The sequence below is a fragment of the Arachis ipaensis genome, chromosome B04 (assembly GCF_000816755.2).
Source record: "Arachis ipaensis cultivar K30076 chromosome B04, Araip1.1, whole genome shotgun sequence".
Taxonomy (NCBI): Eukaryota; Viridiplantae; Streptophyta; class Magnoliopsida; order Fabales; family Fabaceae; genus Arachis; species Arachis ipaensis.
Genome location: NC_029788.2, coordinates 121,185,442 through 121,209,132, shown reverse-complemented (window position 1 = coordinate 121,209,132; position 23,691 = coordinate 121,185,442). Strand labels below are relative to the sequence as shown.

The 23,691-nt window shown below is 35.5% G+C and overlaps 1 protein-coding gene, 2 long non-coding RNA genes and 1 pseudogene across 3 annotated transcripts in view; 2 read left to right on the top strand and 2 right to left on the bottom strand.

Annotated features, from left to right (window-relative positions):
• LOC107635057 (TMV resistance protein N-like) overlaps positions 1-23,691 on the bottom strand; it is a 136,631-nt gene that overhangs the window by 58,399 nt on the left and 54,541 nt on the right. The window contains exons 2-3 of the mRNA XM_021121841.1: positions 1,710-2,817; positions 1,241-1,528 (exon numbers count right to left, since the gene is read on the bottom strand). Of these exons, the coding sequence (XP_020977500.1) occupies positions 1,241-1,528; positions 1,710-2,817 (1,396 nt within the window). The remainder of the gene's footprint in view (positions 1-1,240; positions 1,529-1,709; positions 2,818-23,691) is intronic.
• LOC110271293 overlaps positions 1-23,691 on the top strand; it is a 96,686-nt gene that overhangs the window by 37,639 nt on the left and 35,356 nt on the right. The gene's annotated exons all lie outside the window — the stretch shown is intronic.
• Positions 3,292-4,923, bottom strand: LOC110271285 (annotated as a pseudogene).
• Positions 17,630-19,040, top strand: LOC110271290. Its single transcript, XR_002361855.1, has 3 exons — positions 17,630-17,803; positions 17,993-18,112; positions 18,938-19,040. It is a non-coding gene; the product is annotated as an uncharacterized LOC110271290 (long non-coding RNA).

The following is a 23,691-nucleotide window of genomic DNA, read 5'->3' as shown; positions in this document are numbered from 1 at the left end:
ATATCGTGTATATATATATATATATATATATATATACACGAATATGTTTTTAACTCCAATTTTAAAACTAACTTCAATTAGGAAACAGAGAGCAAGTGCGATGGTTTCAATTGAAAGGCAATTCTGCGGGAATGAGACTGATACTCCGTCATCTTGTTCCTGGTGCTCAAACCATGCTGGAATTTCCTTCCCATAGATCAACATTTGCAAGAAGTCTTGACGATCTTGGCTAGCTGATTCTGCAAAGCCACAACACGCCTTTGAAATAACATCATCAACATTCGATGCATCCAGTGAATAACAACCCTGTGCGTCTAATTCTCTTAGACTTGATGGAAGCTCTGGTAAAACCTCCAATTCATCGCAACCGCATAAGTACAGACTTGTAAGTCTAGGAAGTTGATGGATACTTATTGGAACTCTTAAAAAACTGCTCTCAGATAAATCCAAATCCATCAACGACGCTAAGTGGCGAATATCATAGGAAAGGGTCGCCTCTTCTCTAGATGAGCCAATATCGGAGGAAAGACCAGTAATCTTGTCGCATCCACTTAAGTTCAACTCAGACACGCCAGCCAAATTTCCAAGCGTTGGGGGTAGCTCTTCTATACCTGTACCTTCCAGATCAAGAATCGATAACTGTTTCATGCATTCTCCAAATTCTGGCAGTCTTCTCAAACTACTGCACCAGCCTAGATTTAGTTCCTCGAGTGAACTCATCTCCAATTTATCTCCAAGTGTTTCAAGACTCCTACATCCCCGTAAATTCAATTCAACAAGCGACTTGTGGTGTGCAAGAGACGGGTGAATATAATCCAGCTTCGTGCATTCCCAAAGATGAAGTTTTTTAAGATTGGGAGCCCCAGAAAGATCTGGCAGTCTTCTCAAACTACTGCACCAGCCTAGATCTAGTTTCTCGAGTGAACTCATCTCAAATTTATCTCCAAGTGTTTCAAGACTCTCACATTGACTTAAATCCAATTCAACAAGCCTCTTGTGGTGTGCAAGAGACGGGTGAATATAATCTAGCTTCGTGCATTCCCAAAGATGAAGTTTTTTAAGATTGGGAGCCCCAGAAAGATCTGGCGTTTGCTTCAGCTGCTTGCACCATAACAGATCTAAGTGCTCTAACTTTTCTAAAACCTGAAGAAACATAAAAAAAATATATCACATGGTTAATATTTATGCTGGAAATGTTTATGTAATAAAATTTGATAGAACTGTTGATGAAAAGGTCTACCTTCTTTCCATCCCATAACTCTACAATTTGGCTTTTAGACAGATTAATTTCAACAAGTTCATAGCGTTGATGATCTTTAAGGGGCAGAGTTTTCAGTGGACAATAATTCCAGCGAAATACTTTTAATGTACAAGGAATATCGCAGAGAATGGGAGCTTCCACGCCATCTAAAATGAGAAGCTTTAACTGGCACATTTTTGAGAAAGATAAATCTCTCTGATTCACTTCAGTCTTGCTATACCAGCTATACCAATTATGTAGAACGATGCCATGAGTTGCTTTAACTTTCTACACATACACGTAAATAAATAAATAAACAATTAAAAAAACCAATGAAAAAACTATACTCATTGAGATAACCACAAAAACAAAAAATAGTTTTTAGTTACCTTGATATAATATCAAATACATTGTCAAATTCTTATTTTAATTCTATGCATCCTATACTTGAGAAAAAACCGACACTTACCTTCTTTTGAGTAAGTACAAATTCAACATCCTCCAAACACCACAATCTGCTACGCTTACAAACATCATTCTGAGATTCCTGAATAACAATTTGTTTGCCCATTTCTTCAAGCAGATCATGCATCCCCAGAGTAAACTCCCCGCATATCTCCGGCTCTAATGTGACCAATGATCTTTTAATCAAAATATCAATACCGATTTCAGCATCATGACCAGATCTTTTTAATTTCTCTGTTACAGAATCTTTCAGCATTCCTCTAAAGAAACAAGCAATATCTAAAAAAATATCCTTTTCTCTATCTTCTAAACCCTCATAGCTTATTTTCAACACATCAATAATTTCAGAAAGTGAAGACTTCTTTATTCTTTCAATAGCACTATACCAAACCGCAATAGTAGGTCTACCATTAAGATAGGAACCCAATACTTTAAGTGCCAATGGGAGACCACCGCTGTATTTGACCACTTTTTTGGACAAATCCAAAAACCCTTCTGTAGGCTCCTGCTGTTTAAAGGCTTTCAGACAAAAGAGGTTAAGGGCTTCACCTTCCACTAACCCTTCAACCTTATATGTTTCATGCACCTCTGGTCCCTTTAGCACCTCTACGTCTCTAGTTGTAATTATTATTCTGCTTCCAGGACCAAACCAATCTCGCTCCCCAGCCAAATCCTCTAATTGTTTTTCATGATTTACATCATCAAGAACAAGAAGTACCTTTTTCAGATGTAAAGAGTTTTGAATTACTGTCCTCCCATCATACTTGTTATGAACAGCTTTTGAACTTATATTCATTTGATCAAGAAGTTGCTTTTGTATGCGAGTAATATCTTTTTTCTCACATTGCTCCCTTACATCAGCAAGAAAGCAAGTAACTTCAAAGCTACTTCGAATGGTTTCAAAGACAGCTCTAGCAATAGTGGTCTTACCCATGCCGCCCATTCCCCATATGCCTATAAAACGAACATCATTCAATCCAAGGCCAATTAGAGTAATTACTTGTTCCACTCTTGAATTAATCCCCACAAGATTCTTCATTGAAGATGGCAACTTAGGAATCAATATTTCAAATATATGTTGAGCAATATTTTTCACAAGTACTGCTTCGTCCCTGTTCAGAAAAAGAGAATTTCTTTGTAAGTCTAGCAAATAAGAAAAATAAAGCAACAACTTTTATTATAAAAAAGAAATTTTGTAATAAGATAAAGGAAGACAATAATACAACACAAAACAACTGAAGTTTACAAAAACAATTTTCTTTTACAAAAGTTATTTGTAATAAGCTATATATATTTTTCAGGTAATTTATTCATTTGATATAGATTTTTATAAATTTATTTTAATTTGATACCTGATTCATTGAATTATTATTAGTTAGGTGGCATACTAACAAACCGTATTATACGAAAGAATTTCAGGTTATATAAATCATCATAAAATTAAAAACTCTTGATATCTATTTATGCCTATTAAGAAACAAAAAAGGACAATGCAATATATATTTTTGAGAAATACTCCAAATTAGTTCTTAAAATTTTTTTAATAAGAAATTTTAATTTTAAACAAATTTCAATTACTAAATTAGTTTCGATAGCACTATGCCAAACCGCCATAGGTCTACCATTAAGATAGGAACCCAATACTTTCAGTGCCAATGGGAGACCACCGCTGTATTTTACCACTTCTATGGACAAATCCAAAAACTCTTCTGAAGGTTTTGGCAGGTTAAAAGCTTCTAATGAAAAGAGGTTAAGGGCTTCACTTTCCACTAACCCTTCAACGTTGTAAGTTTCGTGCAACTTATCTTTCCTTAGCAGGTGGAAATCTCTAGTTGTGATTATTATTCTGCTTCCAGGACCAAACCAATCTTTTTCCCCAGCCAAATATTCTAATTGTTTTCCATGATTTACATCATCAAGAACAAGAAGTACCTTTTTGAGACGTAAAGAGTTTTGAATTATTGTCCTCCCATCATACTTGTTATGAACAAAATTTGACCTTATTTTCATTTGATCGAGAAGTTGCTTTTGTATGTGAGTAATATCTTTTTTCTCGCAGTGTTCTCTTACGTCGGCAAGAAAGCAAGTAACTTCAAATCTGCTTCGAATGATTTCAAAGACAGCTCTAGCAATAGTGGTCTTACCCATGCCGCCCATTCCCCATATGCCTATAAAGCGAACATCATTCAATCCAAGGCCAATTAGAGTAATCACTTGTTCCACTCTTGATTCAATCCCCACAAGATTCTTCATTGAAGATGGCAACTTAGAAATCAATATTTCAAATATATGCTGAGCAATATTTTCCACAAGTACTGCTTCGTCCCTGTTTAGGGGAAGAGAATTTCTTTGTAAGTCTAGCAATACATAAGAAAAATAAAGCAAAAACTTTTATAATAAAAAAGAAATTTTGTAATAAGATAAAGGAAGACATTACAAAACAAAACAACTGAAGTTTACAAAAACGATTTTCTTTTACAAAATTTATTTGCAATAAGCTATATATATATATTGCAAAAAAATTGATATGTATATGAAAAAGATTTAAACATTATGGCTAATTTTTAGTATACTGTTACCATCGTTGCTTAAACATTGCATTCTATTATTTGCTTTAGAAAAATATTTAAAATGTAGTATTACAAAATAATAATACTATAGCAGATAAATTGTAGTAATAAGAAGAGTAATAAGTTAATGACTAGTTTAGCTTACTCATTTTTGGAGGTCCAACCAGAATGAGCAGCTACTTGTGTTAGCGCATCTCTCCATCTTTTGACATTTTCACTGTCATGTCTCTGTTCGTGTTTTTTGAAAGCTTCTTCAAAGGTTCCTCTTTGGTGCCTCACATCACAAGGCTCCACACCGTAGAACACTGCCTCAATTTGTAGCCCCAGCTGGTTCTTACACTCAATGATCTTTTGGAGCTCGTCCAAGCACCAACTGGAGGAAGCGTAGTCCGGTGAGAAAACAATGACTGCAAACATGGACTCTTCAATTGCTTTGAGGAGTTCTTTTGAAATAACATGGCCTTTGCGAAGGTTTTGGTCATCTTTGTAGGTTGTGATTCCCTTCCTGTTGAGGGCCGCATAGAGATGCCATAGTTTGAAGCTTGAAGAGAAGTGGATTGTGGTGTATGTGCGTATGTATGTGCTTAACACTAAACTGTTAATTAATTAATAACAAATTGTTTGTGAAGAGAGAAAGGAAAGTAAGCGGAAGCTGTTGGGTGGGAATACATGCCCACAAATGTAAATGAATTTCATTTATTTATTTATTTCGAATAAAATAATAATAATAATTAAACTATATAGTCATCTCTTCTTTATCATTCCAAATAAAGCGCGTAGAAATTAATAAATGAAGCGAACCAATTTGACATTTTCAATGGAGGACCAATTTGATTATGAGATAAAACTTGACGAACCAATTTGAGTATTGTTTCTATTTAGAAATCAATTTAAAAAACTATTTGTACTATTAAATTCAAAGTTATGTTATGATAATTGGAAGCTACTGCTTAGGCGACTTGATATGAAAAAATTCACCTCAACGACGAGACCTATTTAAAGTAAGTAAAAATTTGCCTAATTCATGGCTTATAATACGATCTGATATATAAATAAGTAAAGACTTTTTTAAATTAATAAATAAAGTTGATTTTAAGAAAACATTTTTAAAGAAATTGAATTTGAAGGATTGCTTTTGAAACTGAAAGGGTCAAATGTGGGGGTTCTTGTTTCTGGACCCAAGGAAATGAGGCAGGAGGTAGCGGCTGTTTGCTCATTTAATTTGGCTGAAAATCTGCACTTTGAGTCCTTTAGCTTTTAACTGGTGATTTTACTTGTATTGCTAGAAAATGTAAAATGCTTAGCTATTAGCCAGAGTTGATCTTAGTTAGCTTATTTTGAGTTAGAAATTTTGTTATTTTTTGATAGTATAAATTGGTTATGTAACAAATGTTAGATCCTAGTTCCTAGCTACCACCAATGACAATGCGTCTAAATTCTAATAGTCTCCTTTGCTTCTAGAAAATAAAATCTGTCATAAGGAACACAATAAAAAAGAACAAGATAAAAAGGTTTTTTAGTTCCATATCTTTTTTTAAAATATTAACATACAAACAGTTTAATATTTTATAAATCTAAATCATTTCATACATGGTTACATCAAACTCAAATTTATATAACACCAGATGCGACATGGATTAAATTTGTGCATTGCTAAGGTTTCCACAGCTTTTAAGCACTGATATTTCAAGTTTCCAGACCAGAAAAGTGAGATCACTTCAGTTCTTGGCCAAACTCATATTTGTATATTTCATTTCTTCAAAAACTGATCAAAATTGGAAAAGAAAAAGTGAAAATATTATTAGCTTTCAAAGTTATCTTTCCGACAAATTTAAATATAGGATTGATGCAATGCTGCTTCAATTCAAGCAGTGTTCTGTTAATACAAGATTATTAGCAAACACTAAAAAGTGTGTGTGTGCGTGAAAACAGGAAAGTGAGTGGAAGCTGCTTGTGTAACTTCTATCAGCATAAGGCTTTGCTTTGTTGACTTGCGTGGAAAAAACAAAAAGGTGAATTGGTTATTACCTGAAAATGATAATCGATATAGTATTTTACTGTTTTCATGTGTGTTTTTGAGTAAATGAATGTGTTAATCAATAACTATATGAGACTGATTATAATTTGTAGTTAACGTTAAGGAAAATAAAATATTCTATGCAGATACTTCGATTTTTTGCACTTTGCTTATATTATTTATGAAATTTGTTATAAACATGGATCATATTTGATTATAATAATTTATAAAGTTTGATTATAGATTTGAACATAAGACTAGTACTTTCTTATACAAGCGACTTGATTTACGTCTGATTTTTAGATCATATGGTTGTAATATTATAAATATAATAATCTTAAGATATATTTTCCCCCTATTACTACTATTAAAATGTCACAACCCAAAACGAACCATGAGCATCAAAACGAACCATGACCGATGCTCAGAAAAATAATTCCTAGCAAGCCTAACCGATTCAAAGATAAATTTAATAAGAAAATTACAAATATTTTAAAATAACTTTACAGTTTCTAAAATGAATAATTACATATTTTTAACAAAGGGTAAAATAAATAAATATGAAATGGATCCTGCCTGTGACATATGGAGCATATACATCTAGGACTCGACAAAAATAGATACTCATTGCAGATCGTGACTCTTGATTAGAAAGTCTCACATAGTCAAGTATTTGTTCCTAAAAAATATTTTTAGAAAAAGTGGTGAGTTTTACAACTCAGTGACTAGACAATACATCTATAATCCACATGAGACCATATAAACATTATTATCTGATGAGTTTGGAAAACTCTTATTTAATTTTGATGATGAACAAACATTATTAGGATATTTAATTACAAAATTATTAATTTGATCTCAATTCTTATTTGCTTAATTAATAATTTTGTTGTGCAGATTTTACCTTGGGCCGAAAAATAAAGATGTTGCTAGCCCAAATTAAAAATCAGCCTTGCTATAAGTTTTCTATCAAATGGCTGAATTGTTGTCTCAATGGGCCAAACTCAATGATATTATAACCAAGCCCATATTTAATTTTGATGAATGTTTTCTATACTTGATCCGAAATCAATTTCATCAGGAAAGCAAATGTTAACCAAATGGGCCAGTTTTAATTTCAATGTAATAAGCCCAAATTTTATTTGTGATGTATGGTTCCAAAACTTGGTGCGAAACCAAGGAAAAATGAAAGCAAAGTACTTCCAACGGAACCAAGCCTTTAACCATGTGATGGATTTCAAAATCTATTACATTGTTAATTAATGCATGGGGAACATGAGAGAGAAAATTCAGCTGAATTGATTGATGGCTATTATGACAAACACGCCACTCTAAGCAAGGGAAGTAAAAGCAAGATATTCTCATTTAATTAACCACTTTGTATTGCTTTTCTTCAGATTCTTTTTATTCTCTCTCATCTCTTTCTTCTTCTTTCTTCGGTCCTTATCCAGAAAACAATGGAAGAAATGTTCTTCAACAAAGAAAAGGAAGAAGCTGCATGCATCAAGACCATCAAGCTAATGGTGGCAAGAAAATATACTAAAATAAAAATGAGCTGTGGCTAAGATACTTACCAAATGTGGTTAGATTTGGTGAGGTTATCTTGAGCCTTTCATGCTCAAAAATGGACGTTGAAGATTCGGCCAGCAAGGGAGATTCTTGAAGCATGGCTTGTCTTTGATTCTGCTCAACCACCACAGGGAGTAGCTAGAGTGGCGAAGTGATGGTTGAAGGCAGAGATTGAAGCAGATAAAGTCATTATCATCATGAAGCATCAAGGGCCAGAATTCCATCTTGGAGAGCAAGCCAAGGATGGAGAGCTCGGATTGATGAAGGGTGATGATCAAGAAAGGACTAGAGGTAATTGCATATTGGTTAATGCATGGTTATCTCTTCTCTCTCTATGTGGCCGAACCGGTTTGTTGAAGGAGGAAGAAGTTGGTTCGGTTTTGGCTTCAATAAGTGGAGGCTCCCCTCTTCTATATTAAGGGTGGACAGCCACTGTTTGAAGTAAGGAGAAAATTTGAGAGTGCAAGGCACAGAGTTCTCAGAGCTACCTGAGCTAACAGTTTTTCTCTTCTCCTTCAATGTATTCTGTTTTGTATTTTTCTGTTTAATTTTGTCATGTCTTGAGTCTCATGGAAAAAGGCAAACAGTGAGGTTTGTATGAAAAAGCCATAGAGCGGAAAAAGGCAGAGAGTGCAAAATTAAAAGAAAAAGCCATAGATGTCTTAGAGTTTCTTTGTTCATCTATGTTTTGTTTCATGATTCTGTGGGAATCCCCTTGTAAGTTGGGTTAGCACTTTACAGTTTGTAATCAGGTTGATTATAGTAAAATTCCATCATTGTTGTGATGGAGACTGGATGTAGGCTGCACTGCACTTAGCAGCTGAACCAGGATATATCTGGGTGTTATCTTTCTTCTCTCCTATTCCATTTCTATTTCTACTGCACAGGAGCAAAAACTAAAATGTCTCGTGCCATGTGACGAGCAAAAACAAAAAGTCTCGTGACAAGTGACGAGAAAAAACAAAAAGTCTCGTGTCTAGAGACGAGCTAAAACAGAAAAGTCTCCTCTGAGTTCAGCAAGTGTAATCAAGCAAAAAAGGGGCTAAGATTCAACCCCCCTTCTCTTAGCCACTGAAACCATCAATTGGTATCAGAGCTTGGTCTCAAAGAGATCAAGCTTTGCAGCTTGGAGTAAAGATCCCTATGGCAGAAAATAGTGGCGCAAATATGGTGTCCTATAATCTGACTGAAGGACAATCAAGCAACAGACCTCCTCTTTTCAATGGGAAAAACTATACCTATTGGAAGGAGAGGATGAAGATATTTGTACAAGCAGTGGATTACAGACTTTGGAAGATTATTCTGGAAGGGCCTCAATTTCCAACTATCACAAGTGCAGAAGGAGTTGTTTCTCTCAAACCAGAAGCAAGATGGACTGAGGAAGATAGGAAGAAGATAGAATTAAATGCCAAGGCAGTAAATCTGTTAAACTGTGCTATCAGCTTTGAGGAGTACCGACAGGTATCAAGATGCACAACGGCAAAGGAAATCTGGGACAAATTGCAAATCACCCATGAAGGAACCACCATTGTAAAGAAGACTCGGACAGACATGTTGAATAGAGAGTATGAAATGTTTGCAATGAAAGAAGGAGAGTCCATTGATGAACTGTTCGAACGGTTCAACTCCATTATTGTTGGCTTAGATGCTCTTGGAATCACACATTCAGAATCTGTGCTAGTGAGAAGAGTGTTGAGATGTCTCACAAAAGAGTGGGAAACAAAAGCTTTGATTATTTCTGAAAGTAGTAGCTTAGACTCCATGACACTTGATGATTTGAGAGGAAATCTTCTTGCCTTTGAAAATACCTATTTAAAAAAAGATACAAAAAAGAAAGGAATTGCTTTTTCTTATGTGACTAACCCTCTGGATAATGAATCCAGTGATAACTCTTCTAAAAATGAGTTTGTGTTGTTTGCAAAAAAATTCAGGAAAATGGCTAAACTCAAAGGCAAAGGCAGCAGCTCGAGGAGAGTGAAGAAAGACCTTAGCAAGGTAACTTGCTACAATTGCAAAGAAAGAGGGCACTTCAAATCTGATTGTCCCAAGTTGAAGAAGGAGGATAAGCCGAAAAAGGGAAAGAAGAAAGGATTGATGGCCTCATGGGAAGATTTGGAGAATGACTCCGATGATGATGAGGAAACCGAGACCAACTCACAAACATGTCTCATGGCAAACCACATAGATCAGGTGTGCCTAGCATCCAAAAGAGAGGAAAACATGTGGTATATGGACAGCGGATGCTCTAGGCATATGCCGGAAAGACAACCTTCTTCATAAAGCTTGATGAATATGATGGAGGGCTTGTCACTTTCGGTGATGATGCAAAAGGAAAAATTGTGGCTGTTGGGAAAGTGGGTAAAAATTTCTCATCTTGTATAAATGATGTTCTCCTTGTACATGGCTTGAAACATTATTTACTTAGTGTTAGTCAACTTTGTGATTTGGGTTGTGAAGTTATTTTTAACAAATTTGTTTGTTTAGTTGTGTGTGAGAAAACTGGGAATGTTTTTCTTGAAGCTAAAAGATGCAACAATGTGTATGGATTAACTCTTGAGGATTTAAAGGAACAAAATGTAACATGCTTTACATCTTTTGAATCTGAAAAATGGCTTTGGCATAGAAAGTTGGGACATGCTAGCATGTATCAAATTTCTAAGATAGTCAAAAGAAATTTGGTTAGAGGAATTCCAAACATCAAGTTTGACAAGGATCTTACTTGTGACGCTTGTCAATTGGGCAAACAAGTAAAAACCTCTTTTAAATCTAAAGATGGAATCTCAACCAAAAGGCCATTGGAAATATTACATATTGATCTTTTTGGTCCTACTAGAACTCAAAGTTTAGGAGGTAAACACTATGGTCTTGTGGTGGTAGATGATTACTCTAGATTTGGTTGGGTACTTTTCCTTGCTCATAAGAATGATGCCTTTCATGCTTTTTCCACCCTTTGTAAGAAAATTCAAAATGAAAAAGATTTAAAAATTGTTCATTTGAGAAGTGATCATGGAAGAGAATTTGAAAATCAAGATTTTGAAAATTTCTGTGATGACTTAGGAATTTCTCATAACTTTTCATGTCCTAGAACCCCCCAACAAAATAGGGTGGTTGAAAGAAGGAATAGAAGCCTTCAAGAAATGACTAGGGCTATGCTATGTGAGAATGAGATTCCTAAATTCTTATGGGCTGAGGCTGTAAACACATCATGTTATATTTTGAATAGAACAATCATTAGAAAATGGTTAAAGAAAACTCCTTATGAGCTATGGAAAGGAACCCCTCTAAATCTTAAGTATTTTCATATTTTTGGATGCAAATGTTTTGTGCTAAATAATAAAGAAAATCTTGGAAAGTTTGATCCAAAATCTTATGAAGGAATGTTTGTTGGATATTCCACCACAAGCAAGGCCTATAGAGTTTATCTCAAGGAGTATAGGACAATAGAGGAATCCATACATGTTACTTTTTGTGATTCTAACTTAATTCCAAGTATTGTGAAGGATAATGATTCAGATTGTGAAGAGGCTGCAACAAATAAAGAAAATCCCAAATATGTGCAAAATGAAGAATCTGTCAGCCCGGTTTTATCTCGTCAGATTGAAGGAGAAACTTCCATTTTATCTCCTGAGCAGACACGAGAAACTGAAACAGTGAGACCACCAGAAGTTCATCAAAGTTCAACACCTGGCCGAAAACCTAGAGAATGGAAGTCTATGAGGGGTTATCCTCATGACTTCATCATTGGTGATCCCTCTCAAGGAGTAACTACAAGATCCTCTACCAAAAGGCAAACCGAACCTAGCAATCTTGCTCTATTGTCACAAATTGAGCCCAATAATGTCAAACAAGCTCTTGAGGACCCATCTTGGGTTAAGGCAATGCAAGAGGAGCTTGCTCAATTTGACAAGAATAAGGTTTGGACACTAGTACCTCATCCGGATGGTAAGAAAGTTACCGGTACTAAGTGGGTATTTAAAAACAAACTTGGTGAGGATGGACAAGTTGTTCGTAACAAGGCTAGATTAGTGGCCCAAGGTTACGATCAAGATATACTCCTTGTTCAAGATTATGTTGATGACATTGTATTTGGATCGGCCAACATTTCCTTGTGTGAAGAGTTTGGAAAACTCATGACTAGTGAGTTTGAAATGAGTTTAATGGGAGAGCTTACTTTCTTTCTTGGCCTCCAAATTAAACAAACTCCTAGTGGTACTTTTATTTACCAAGGAAAGTATGCAAAAGAACTTATCAAAAAGTTTGGCCTAGAAAATTCCAAATCAATGGGTACTCCTATGCATCCCAATACTAAACTTGAAAAGGATGATGATGGCCAAGATGTGGATGAAACAAGGTATAGAGGAATGATAGGATCACTCATGTATCTTACCTCCTCTAGACCGGATATAGTCCAAAGTGTGGGTGTATGTTCAAGGTTTCAATCTCACCCAAAAGAATCCCATCTTATAGCCGTTAAACGCATCATTAGGTACATTAAGGGAACTTGTAATTATGGGCTATGGTATCCTAAATCTGATGATTTTTGTGCAGTAGGGTTTTGTGATGCAGATTATGCGGGAGATAGAGTAGATAGAAGAAGCACCTCCGGCATGTGTTGCTTCCTTGGAAGCTCACTCAATATGTGGTCAAGCAAGAAACAAGCCACAGTGGCTCTATCCACAGCTGAAGCTGAATATGTTTTCGCATCTGCTTGTTGCTCACAATTAATTTGGTTAAAAACTCAATTGGAAGATTACAAATTAAAAATCAATAGTATTCCTTTATTTTGTGACAATATGAGTGCTATAAACATTTCAAAAAAATCCTATTCTGCACTCAAGAACCAAGCACATTGAGATAAAATATCATTTCATTAGGGAACATGTGCAAAAGGGTACTATTGATATTCAATTTGTAAAATCTGAAGACCAAATTGCTGATATTTTTACAAAACCCCTCTGTGAAGACAGATTCTGTAGCTTGAGAAAAAGTTTGGGAATGTTTGATTTAAGTTTCATTGAAAATTTGTAAATTTGTGATTCTGTTCAGTTTTGCTCGTAGGTTTGGACGAGAAAGAAAATAATGGCATGATAGAAGAGCTGTGGTCAAGGGGGAGGCAACGCAGAATTCAAATTTTATGGGCCCCACCAAAATTCCTTGACCCCACCATGACAGTTTTGTTAGTTTCCTTTCTTTTGAAAAATTAGATCAACAAAATCTCTTGGTTGTCTCATCAAATCTTGGTGGAAGAAGTATGTTGTCAAATCAAATCTTTCCCTCCAACTAATCCCTTGATTACAGCACCAAGGAAGAGTGAGAGAATTCGCCAATCTCAAAAACCTTCTACACCCCAAACACATACACACATTCACATTCATTCCACCTCTTCCTCTTCTCTTTCACCACCCTCCAAGAGAACCGAGACTATGAGGCGCAAAGTTATTGCTCAAAAATCATCTGGAAGAAGGAAGAGCGAGAAGGCGAAGGAGCCTAGCATAGAAGAAGAAGTAGAGGAGTCTCATACTTCACCTCCTTCATCATCGCCGAAAAGAACAACCCCACATGCATCCGGGAAGAGTTCAAAGAAGACGAAGGGTTTTGCGCTCCATGAGACCAGAGAACCTATGAACCTTGGGTCTATGGAGTTCAAGAACAAATTTCATAAACCACACTCACATTTTGATCCCTCAAGGTTCACTACGTGTGCTTCCTTCGAATTTCACAATGATGTCCTGGAGAAAAGGCATATGTGCCCTTTTTACCTTGTGAATCTTAAGTCTCTGGCCTCCAAAGGAATTGACCTACAACCCATGTTTGATGGTCTCAAATGGTCACCCCTGCTCCATATTCATAAATTGGTGTACCCAGGGTTGGTCAGGCAGTTCTATGCAAATCTGAGGTTTATTGATGGTAGCCTTCATTCTTATGTGAAACGGGTTCATATCACCCTGAATTCTGAAACCATCTCTTCTGCCCTTGGATACATTAATGAAGGGCCAAAGGCTTACATGAGTGATAAATGGGACTCACATGTAGGAGTTACATACAAGCAGGTGCTTCATCAAATCTGTGAAAATTTGTCTGGCCTAGATGGAACTGTTCCGACTCATAAGGCTTTGGGTTCAACTAATTCTCTGCTGCACCGCATCATAATACACATTCTCACTCCTCAAAGTGGCTCTCACAACAGGGTAACCGTATCTGATTGTCTCATAATATTTGCTCTTGTTACTTCATCTTCTATTTCATTTAGCTATATTATGATTCGTCACATGTGGGAGTCTGTGAAAAGTACAAAAAAGGCCAATCTACCTTATGGCATGTTTCTTACGTGCATTTTTGAGTACTTCAAGGTAGATTTAACCAATGAGGATGTAGAGAACAAGGTCTCCATGATCAGAGGAGGCGGGGCTGCAAAAAGAGGAAAGAAATCAATGGCTTCTGATGACGACTTTGAAGGCCACCCAGAATCCTCAAAGACAACTGGTTCTCTCAGAGATATTCTCACAGAATTCAACCATATGTCCGATCTCATGGTTCAATTTCACAAGTCTGCTCGCAAACTTGCTTCTGAAAATGAGTCGGCATGGAAGAAATGCCAAGAGAGGGTAAATCTAATGTTGGAAAGCCTTGAAGAAGAAGCTGGCAGTGATGACGGAGCAGAGCAACCTGCCTTCAATCTTTTTGATGATTAACTCTTTGGTTCCTATTTGATATTGGCACACTTTGGCTCAATTAGTTCTGTTTGTTTTTTTTGTTAAGATTGCAACTGACAATAGCTACCTAGTTGATACTTTGATGACACCATTTGGTTATGTTTTGGACTGTTATATTGCATATTATGTTTTGTGCAGGTGCCCCGTGATGACAAAAGGGGGAGGAAATTAAGGTTCCAAAATTGAAATTGAAATTGGAACAAAAAAGGGGCTGGCTGAAAAACAGAGGAACAGGGGTTGAAATTTTCAAAATTGAAAATTAATGATCACCCTTGTTCAAAGAATGCATGTTGCTATTGCATTCACTATGATTGATGTTTAAACAGTTCTTAGTCTATCATGATTAGTTAATTGTCATTTGGCATTTGGTTTATAATTATGTTAAATTTATAGAGATGCCCGGCTGTTGATTCATCATTGATAAGCTTGTTATATTGAAAACTTATTTTTGGCAGTTCCTTTAAACTGTGTAATATATTAAAACTGTCTTCTTTGTTTACTCAAATACTTTTCCATCATGTTGCTTTACTCTGATATCCTCAACAGAAAAGGGTTTGAAAAATATTTTGATATTTTTTTGTGTATGAAATAGTTTGAGCAGTAAATCAGTTTATGATATCAAATAAGTTTTTGATTATCAATTAAAACTGCTCATAAATCAAGCATTTAGCATCATAAAATATGCTAAATAACATTGTTACTTGAAGCTTGATTTAAAAATGTTACAGGTTAAGTGCTTCCCATGGTAAAATAAGCATACATCAAGGGGGAGCAATGTGACATTTAGAAAGGGGGAGAAATTCAATCTTCAAAAGGAGTATTCTTTACTCAATATCTAAATTTCTTTCCATTTCAATTTTAATAATGTTTGTCATCAAGGGGGAGATTGATGAGTTTGGAAAACTCTTATTTAATTTTGATGATGAACAAACATTATTAGGATATTTAATTACAAAATTATTAATTTGATCTCAATTCTTATTTGCTTAATTAATAATTTTGTTGTTCAGATTTTACCTTGGGCCGGAAAATAAAGATGTTGCTAGCCCAAATTAAAAATCAGCCTTGCTATAAGTTTCCTATCAAATGGCTGAATTGTTGTCTCAATGGCCAAACTCAATGATATTATAACCAAGCCCATATTTAATTTTGATGAATGCTTTCTATACTTGATCCGAAATCAATTTCATCAGGAAAGCAAATGTTAACCAAATGGGCCAGTTTTAATTTCAATGTAATAAGCCCAAATTTTATTTGTGATGTATGGTTCCAAAACTTGGTGCGAAACCAAGGAAAAATGAAAGCAAAGTGCTTCCAACGGAACCAAGCCTTTAACCATGTGATGGATTTCAAAATCTATTACATTGTTAATTAATGCATGGGGAACATGAGAGAGAAAATTCAGCTAAATTGATTGATGGCTATTATGACAAACACGCCACTCTAAGCAAGGGAAGTAAAAGCAAGATATTCTCATTTAATTAACCACTTTGTATTGCTTTTCTTCAGATTCTTTTTATTCTCTCTCATCTCTTTTTTCTTCTTTCTTCGGTCCTTGTCCAGAAAACAATGGAAGAAATGTTCTTCAACAAAGAAAAGGAAGAAGGTGCATGCATCAAGACCATCAAGCTAATGGTGGCAAGAAAACATACTAAAATAAAAATGAGCTGTGGCTAAGATACTTACCAAATGTGGTTAGATTTGGTGAGGTTATCTTGAGCCTTTCATGCTCAAAAATAGACGTTGAAGATTCGGCCAGCAAGGGAGATTCTTGAAGCATGGCTTGTCTTTGATTCTGCTCAACCACCACAGGGAGTAGCTAGAGTGGCGAAGTGATGGTTGAAGGCAGAGATTGAAGCAGATAAAGTCATTATCATCATGAAGCATCAAGGGCCAGAATTCCATCTTGAAGAGCAAGCCAAGGATGGAAAGCTCGGATTGATGAAGGGTGATGATCAAGAAAGGACTAGAGGTAATTGCACGTTGGTTAATGCATGGTTATCTCTTCTCTCTCTATGTGGCCGAACCGGTTTGTTGAAGGAGGAAGAAGTTGGTTCGGTTTCGGCTTCAATAAGTGGAGGCTCCCCTCTTCTATATTAAGGGTGGACAGCCACTGTTTGAAGTAAGGAGAAAATTTGAGAGTGCAAGGCACAGAGTTCTCAGAGCTACCTGAGCTAACAGTTTTCTCTTCTCCTTCAATGTACTCAGTTTTGTATTTTTCTGTTTAATTTTGTCATCTCTTGAGTCTCATGGAAAAAGGCCAAAAACAAAAAGTCTCGTGTCCAGAGACGAGCTAAGATAGAAAAGTCTCCTCTGAGTTCAGCAAGTGTAATCAAGCAAAAAGGGGGTTAAGATTCAACCCCCCTTCTCTTAGCCACTGAAACCATCATTATCAAAGTAATTTAAATTAGAAAATAGCAGTTGATAATAATAAGTAAATCAATAAGGGAGTTCTTATACAGAAATCAAATCAAAAGTCCACACTTGGGCGAGCACCTCTAAGGTAGCACTTTCCTTTAGTGTGTCCGTACAGAATAATAGATCTAACGTGTGACCTACACGTTAGGCTAGCAACGCCTCTGCTAGCTGAGGTCTGAGCCAGATATGTAATATCCCAAGGTTTTGTTTTGAAACATTTTAGATTTACCCTTATCAAAATACCTATTCTACCCTCATTCCTTTTATTAAACCCTAACCCTAATCTCAAAATAAAACTCACCCTCCTTCCTACACACATACACACACACAATTCAGAGAAAGAGGGAGAAGGAGCGGAAGCACAGAAAAGAGAAAGGGGAGAGTGAGGGAACGGAGAAGAGAAAAGAGAAAAGAGGAAGGGGAGGCTGTCCGCTGTCACTGCCATCGCCTTGGAGCACACCGGCGTCGCGCCTCACCGCCGTGGAGCCACTGTCCCACGCGTCGCCGCTGGCGCTGACGAAGAGGGGAGAAAGTGAGACGTTGAGGTAGAGAGCTGCTGCTGCGGGAAACGCGATGGAGGAGAGGACGCCGCCAGCTCTTTCACGCCTGGTTGCTGCCTAGCACGCCGTCGGAGACCGCTATTCCCCACCACTGTTGCGTCACCGTTGATGAAGCTGTTGCCGCCGCCGTGAGCCGCGAACAGAGGAGGGAGAAGGAGGCGAGTTCGTGAGGGAGAAGAAGCAGCGCTGCCACCTTGCTGCCATACCTCCTTGCTGCCATCGAGCTGTCCGCTGCCAGTGTTGCCGTTCTGGTTCGCTCTTTTCCCTTGAATCCGTTTCACTTTCGTACCCTGCCATTCTGATTTTATTGAACCTCTGCTTTACCTTGGATTTTCCAGCACTATTTCTTGTTGTCTTCCATTCAATTTGAATCCAATATTTTCTCTGGGTGCTATGATCATTGACGTTGCAATAAGAAATGGATGCTGTTGTTGTTGCAGTCGCAACTTTTCGCTGCCCGGTCCAAATCCTGTGTCTTTTCATTTCATTCTACATCAGTCCTCCTCACCCGTTATTTTCGCACTTCGAGTTTGGTCTCTTCGGTCCCTTAGGACCACGTTGTGAGTAGACTTTACATTTATAATTGTTTGATTGTTATCTATAATTATTTTGACATATATCTATTATGATCTCTGAATTATACTCACTATATTTGCCTTGAACTATTTTAAATTGATTAGAATAATTGATTTATTAAAATTAAATAATTCATTTTTATGAAGTTTATACTTTCAAAACTATACATGAGACCATATATATATTTTTTTGATGAAATTTTGCTTTATTCTAAAATATTTGATTTTACTTGAATACTGTTTTTGAAGCATCGAAGTATTTGTTGGTATTCACTTGGTTTAAGGATTGTGAAATATGTTTGAAATGTCTTATAATTGAAAAAGTATGATTGAAAAAGATTCTGATGAGAAAGTATAACATGATTTGATTTGATTTGATACCTTATATATTTGAAAGATCAAAGATTTGTTGTATTTGAAATTATATGTTTTGAATTGGTTTGGGAGGCTCGTATTAGAAAACTGTAGTTAACGGCGGTTATGACGTTAACTTAGATACATCTAACTCAGACTCCAGCTAGCAGGAGTGTTGCTAGCCTAACATGTAGGCCACACGTTAGATCTGTTATTCCGTACTGACACACTAAAGGAAAGGGCTACCCATAGAGGTGGAGCCGCCCAAGTGTGGACTTTTGATTTGATTTCTGTATGAAAACTCCCTTATTGATTCACTTATTATTATTATCAACTACTGTTTTCTAATTAAAATTACTTTGATAATAATGTTTATATGGTCTTATGTGGATTATAGATGTATTGTCTAGTCACTGAGTTGCAAAACTCATCCCTTTTTCTAAAAATATTTTTCAGGAACAAATGCTTGACTATGTGAGACATCCTAATCAAGAGTCACGATCTGCAATGAGTATCTATTTTTGTCAAATTTCTAGATGTATATGCTCCATATGTCACAGGCAGGATCCCACCATTCTTAATTATTTAAAATTTTTTTTTGTTAAATATATATAACTATTTATTTTAGAACTTGTAAAATATTTTTAATTTTCTTATTCAACTTATATTTGAGTTTGTTAGGCTTGCTAGGGGGTTATTTTCCTAAGCGCCAGTTATGGCTCATTTTGGGCCGTGACAAAGTGGTATCAGAGCTTAGGTTTCATCTGTGTAATATGGAGCAAGTGTCATATGGTAGGATCACAATTGTATAAATAGAAGCGCGCCTATTTGTACAAATTGTGGCACTATCATAGGCCTATAGGAATGTCCTCTTTATCCTCTATGTCATTGTTGTCTTCTGATTATTGAGATCGTGCGTCCTCTGCCGCTTCTTGTTACTCCTGTCCTTTTGTACCCAATCTTGACATATCCTTTGGTAGATTTTCTCGAATGTGTTTTTGCAATGGTTTCAGCTTTGGTTCCGATTCGCGATTTCTCTCGTAGCTAGTTCTAATTTTCTCCGATTTTGTGAATGTGTGATTTATTCTTCTTCGTCTTTGGGTTGTTCTCTATGATTTCTAATGTCAGTTCACGAGTTATTTAGAAGATTCGTTCTATGTTTGCTGTGAATTACTATCTGATTCCCTTATAGAATTGTATTTTGATTTGTGGATTGTATGAATTTACTGAGTTTCTGGTCGAAATGTTCTGGATTTGATAAGCGATATTGGGATTTTTCTTCTTATGTTGATAATCTTCGAGTTATAATATAATTTTGATTTGCTTTTGATTCTTTCTTTCAAATCAATAATTTTAAAAACTGATATTTAGTTGCTCAAGAAGAAGGACTATGTGATGAAAGATATGAATATAGTGTTTTTGTTGTTTGTTCGATTGATAATTTTCCTTACTTAAGTGTAGTGAATTATTTGGGTAATCAGTTAGTTGGATCGCGAGTCTTTTCCAATTTAAAAATTTGTTTGTACTTGTCTAATTTGATGACCCGGTTCCGTTATGGTTCAATCTTTTCAAGTTGCCAAGCACTCATTGATCAAATTAACGGAATTATTTCTGGCTTGATAAGTTGAGAGAAAGATTATGAACACTTTTTTTTGGTTGGTGATTATAAGAAAAATCTTGCTTTTGGCTGAGATATGAAACTTGAGAATTTTCTTAACGCTTTGCTTTTCTGAATATTCTCTTGATCTCAACCATTGTTCTTATTTTTAGAGGTTTAGAATATTTGTTTTCTTGGTCTGTATTGCCTTGTGAGATTGGAATTGTAGATCTTAGATATTAAAAGAATTGTTGGCAATTTCCGATAAAGGAACTAGACATTCAATTTCTTAAAGTTGAATAAATTCTTTATACGAGTTTTTTTCCTTATTACATTCAACTACTTATTATAAACCATACTTTTTATGAACTCTTTAATAACTCTAGTTTTAAACTATCTGAATTCTCAACGAGACCTAATGTTTCATGATTCACATTTGATTAGGTTCGTGGAATAAAATAGTGTAAGTGAAATTATGTACTAAAGTACTAATTTGATCTATACAATGGTGCTTTGAAGTAAAATTTTATTAGGATTGAAAAGAAATTAGCTATCTTAATACAATAATATAGAATTTTTGTAAACTTTGTTGCTTCTAAATTAAAAGTGGGAATCAATATTAAAGTAACTTGAGATTTTATTAGGATAATCATAACATATAAAGACTACTTTGATAGATTTTTTAGCAAGTTAGAAATTTTTTTTTTTGAAGATTGGTAGTTTGAAATGCTTGTGCTCTGGTAACAAAGTTGCTTCTATTTTTATTATTCGTATCACTGAGTATTTATATGTTACAATTTTTTTTTATAAATACATTTTTCGTTTTCTGTTATGGTATATGATATTGTTGAATATTTTATCTCTAGCCATTGGAAGAGGTTGTTTCCTATGAATTGTTATTGTGGTTATTGCTATTCAAGTCATCATTGTGTGTTGATTGATATTATTATTGTTCGTAAGCAGTAAATTCTTGCATATTGATATAGTTAGGATTTGAATTTCTATTTAATAGTGACTCGGTAATGTTTTGTCAGGTTTTCTAGTATTTTTTTCTTTTTATCTCATTGTTATTATTATTGGTCTTTCACGTAACGTTTTTTTTCAATTCAGTATGCCTTGTATGATATTTTAGGTCATTTTTTTTAGGTCATTTGATATTAGAAAATCACGTCTTTATTGTTTTTACATGATGACTTTGTAGGTGGTGTTCTAGATTTGTTTAATTGACTTGGTTGTTATTAGTAGTAGTTAGTAGTAAATAGTGGTGGTGTTTTGTGATTCGACTTCTGAGTGTTTGAGTTTATTGTAGCTGTTGTTTTTGTGCTTGTTAGGTTCACTTTCGAGTTAAAAATGAGTAAAGAATTTGAAAAAAAAAAAGAACTTTCTCATGATATTACTTTTTTTAAAATAAGGCAAGGATTTGAGAGATATATTTTTGATAGTTAGATTCAAAAAAAAAATTAAATTATGACCATAATGATTATTATTTCATGTTAATAAAAGATATTTTTTTAAAAAATATAGCTTTAAAATTACTAATGTTTCTCATGGTATTCAATTTTATTAGTAGATCTTTTTACAAAAAAAAAAAGAGAGAGAATACCACAAAACGATAGCATTGTGGATGTGATTAAAAATATCAGTTACGTAGCGTGAATAGAGATGCACATTAAAATGAACATGGAGATTCACGACTACAAGCTTGATGTCCAAGTTTATTGATGAGAGGATATTTTATATGCTTTTTGGGGTTAATTTCATATAGTTTTTAGTTAGTTTCTAGTTTATTTTCAATAGTTTATAGGCAAAATTCATATTTCTGGACTTTACTATGAGTTTATGTATTTTTCTGTAATTTCAGATATTTTCTGGCTGAAATTGAGGGAGCTGAGCAAAAATCTGATTCAGGCTGAAAAAGGACTGCTGATGCTGTTGGATTCTGACCTCTCTACACTCGGAATGGAATTTCTGGAGCTACAGGAGTCCAAATGGCGCTCTTCCAATTGCGTTGGAAAGTAGACATCCAGGGCTTTCCAGAAATATATAATAGTTCATACTTTGCTTAAGGATAGACGATGTAAACTGGCGTTCAACGCCAGTTCCATGTTGCAGTCTGGCGTCCAGTGCCAGAAACAAGTTACAAGTTGGAGTTCAACGCCAGAAAAGGATCCAAAGCTAGCGTTGAACACCCAAAACAGCCCTATGGACGTGATTAGCTTAAGTCTCAGCCCCAGCACACACCAAGTGGGCCCCAGAAGTGGATTTCTGCACTATCCATCTTAGTTTACTCATTTTCTATAAACCTAGTTTACTAGTCTAGTATTTAAACAAGTTTTAGAGACTTATTTTGTATCTCATGACATTTTAGATCTGAAATTTGTACTCTTTGACGGCATGAGTCTCTAAACTCCATTGTTGGGGGTGAGGAGCTCTGCTGTGTCTCGATGAATTAATGCAAGTATTCCTGTTTTCCATTCAAACATGCGTGTTCCTCTCTAAGATATCCATTCGCACTTCAATATGAATGTGATGAACGTGACAATCATCATCATTCCACCACGAACGCGTGCCTGACAACCACTTCTGTTCCACCGTAGAATGAATGAATATCTCTTAGATTCCTTAATCAGAATCTCCGTGGTATAAGCTAGATTGATGGCGGCATTCATGAGAATCCGGAAAGTCTAAACCTTGTCTGTGGTATTCCGAGTAGGATTCTGGGATTGAATGGCTGTGACGAGCTTCAAACTCGAGAGTGCTGGGCATAGTGACAGACGCAAAAGGATAGTGAATCCTATTCCGGTACGATTGAGAACCTGCAGATGATTAGCCGTGCGGTGACAGCGCACTTGGACCCTTTTCACTGAAAGGATGGATGGTAGCCATTGACAACAGTGATCCACCAACACACAGCTTGCCATAGGAGGACGTGCGTGCGTGAACAAGAGGACAGAGGAAAGCAGAGATTCAGAAGACAAAGCATCTCCAAAACTCCAACATATTCTCCATCATTGCATACAAGTATAATTTGTGTTCTGCCCTTTTATTCCTTGCAATCAAATTTGATAAGTGAATTATTTTATTGTTTTCCTGACTAAGAGTTACAAGATAACCATAGATTGCTTCAAGCCAACAATCTCCGTGGGATCGACCCTTACTCATGTAAGGTATTACTTGGACGACCCAATACAGTTGCTGGTTAGTTGTGCGAATTTGTGAAGAATTGTGATTTCCAATTTCGTGCACCAAGTTTTTGGCGCCGTTGCCGGGGATTGTTTGAGTTTGGACAACTGACGGTTTATTTTGTTGCTTAGATTAGGAAAAATTTTTCTTTTTGGTTTAGAGTCTTTTATTATTTATACCTTGTTAAAACACTTTAAATTTATAGCTCAATTAGCTAGAGCGTGGTGCGTATGTTCTTGGTAATTGGCTATCCTATTTTTAAAATCTTTTTCAAAAATAATTTTTCTTTGAATAAATCTTATGCCAAACTTTAAGTTTGGTGTTTTCTTGTTGATTTTTTTTATTTTCGAAAATTTATTTTGGTTTTCTAAAAATTTTAAGTTTGGTGTTCTTTCTTCATGTTCTTGTGTTCTTGTGAGTCTTCAAAGTG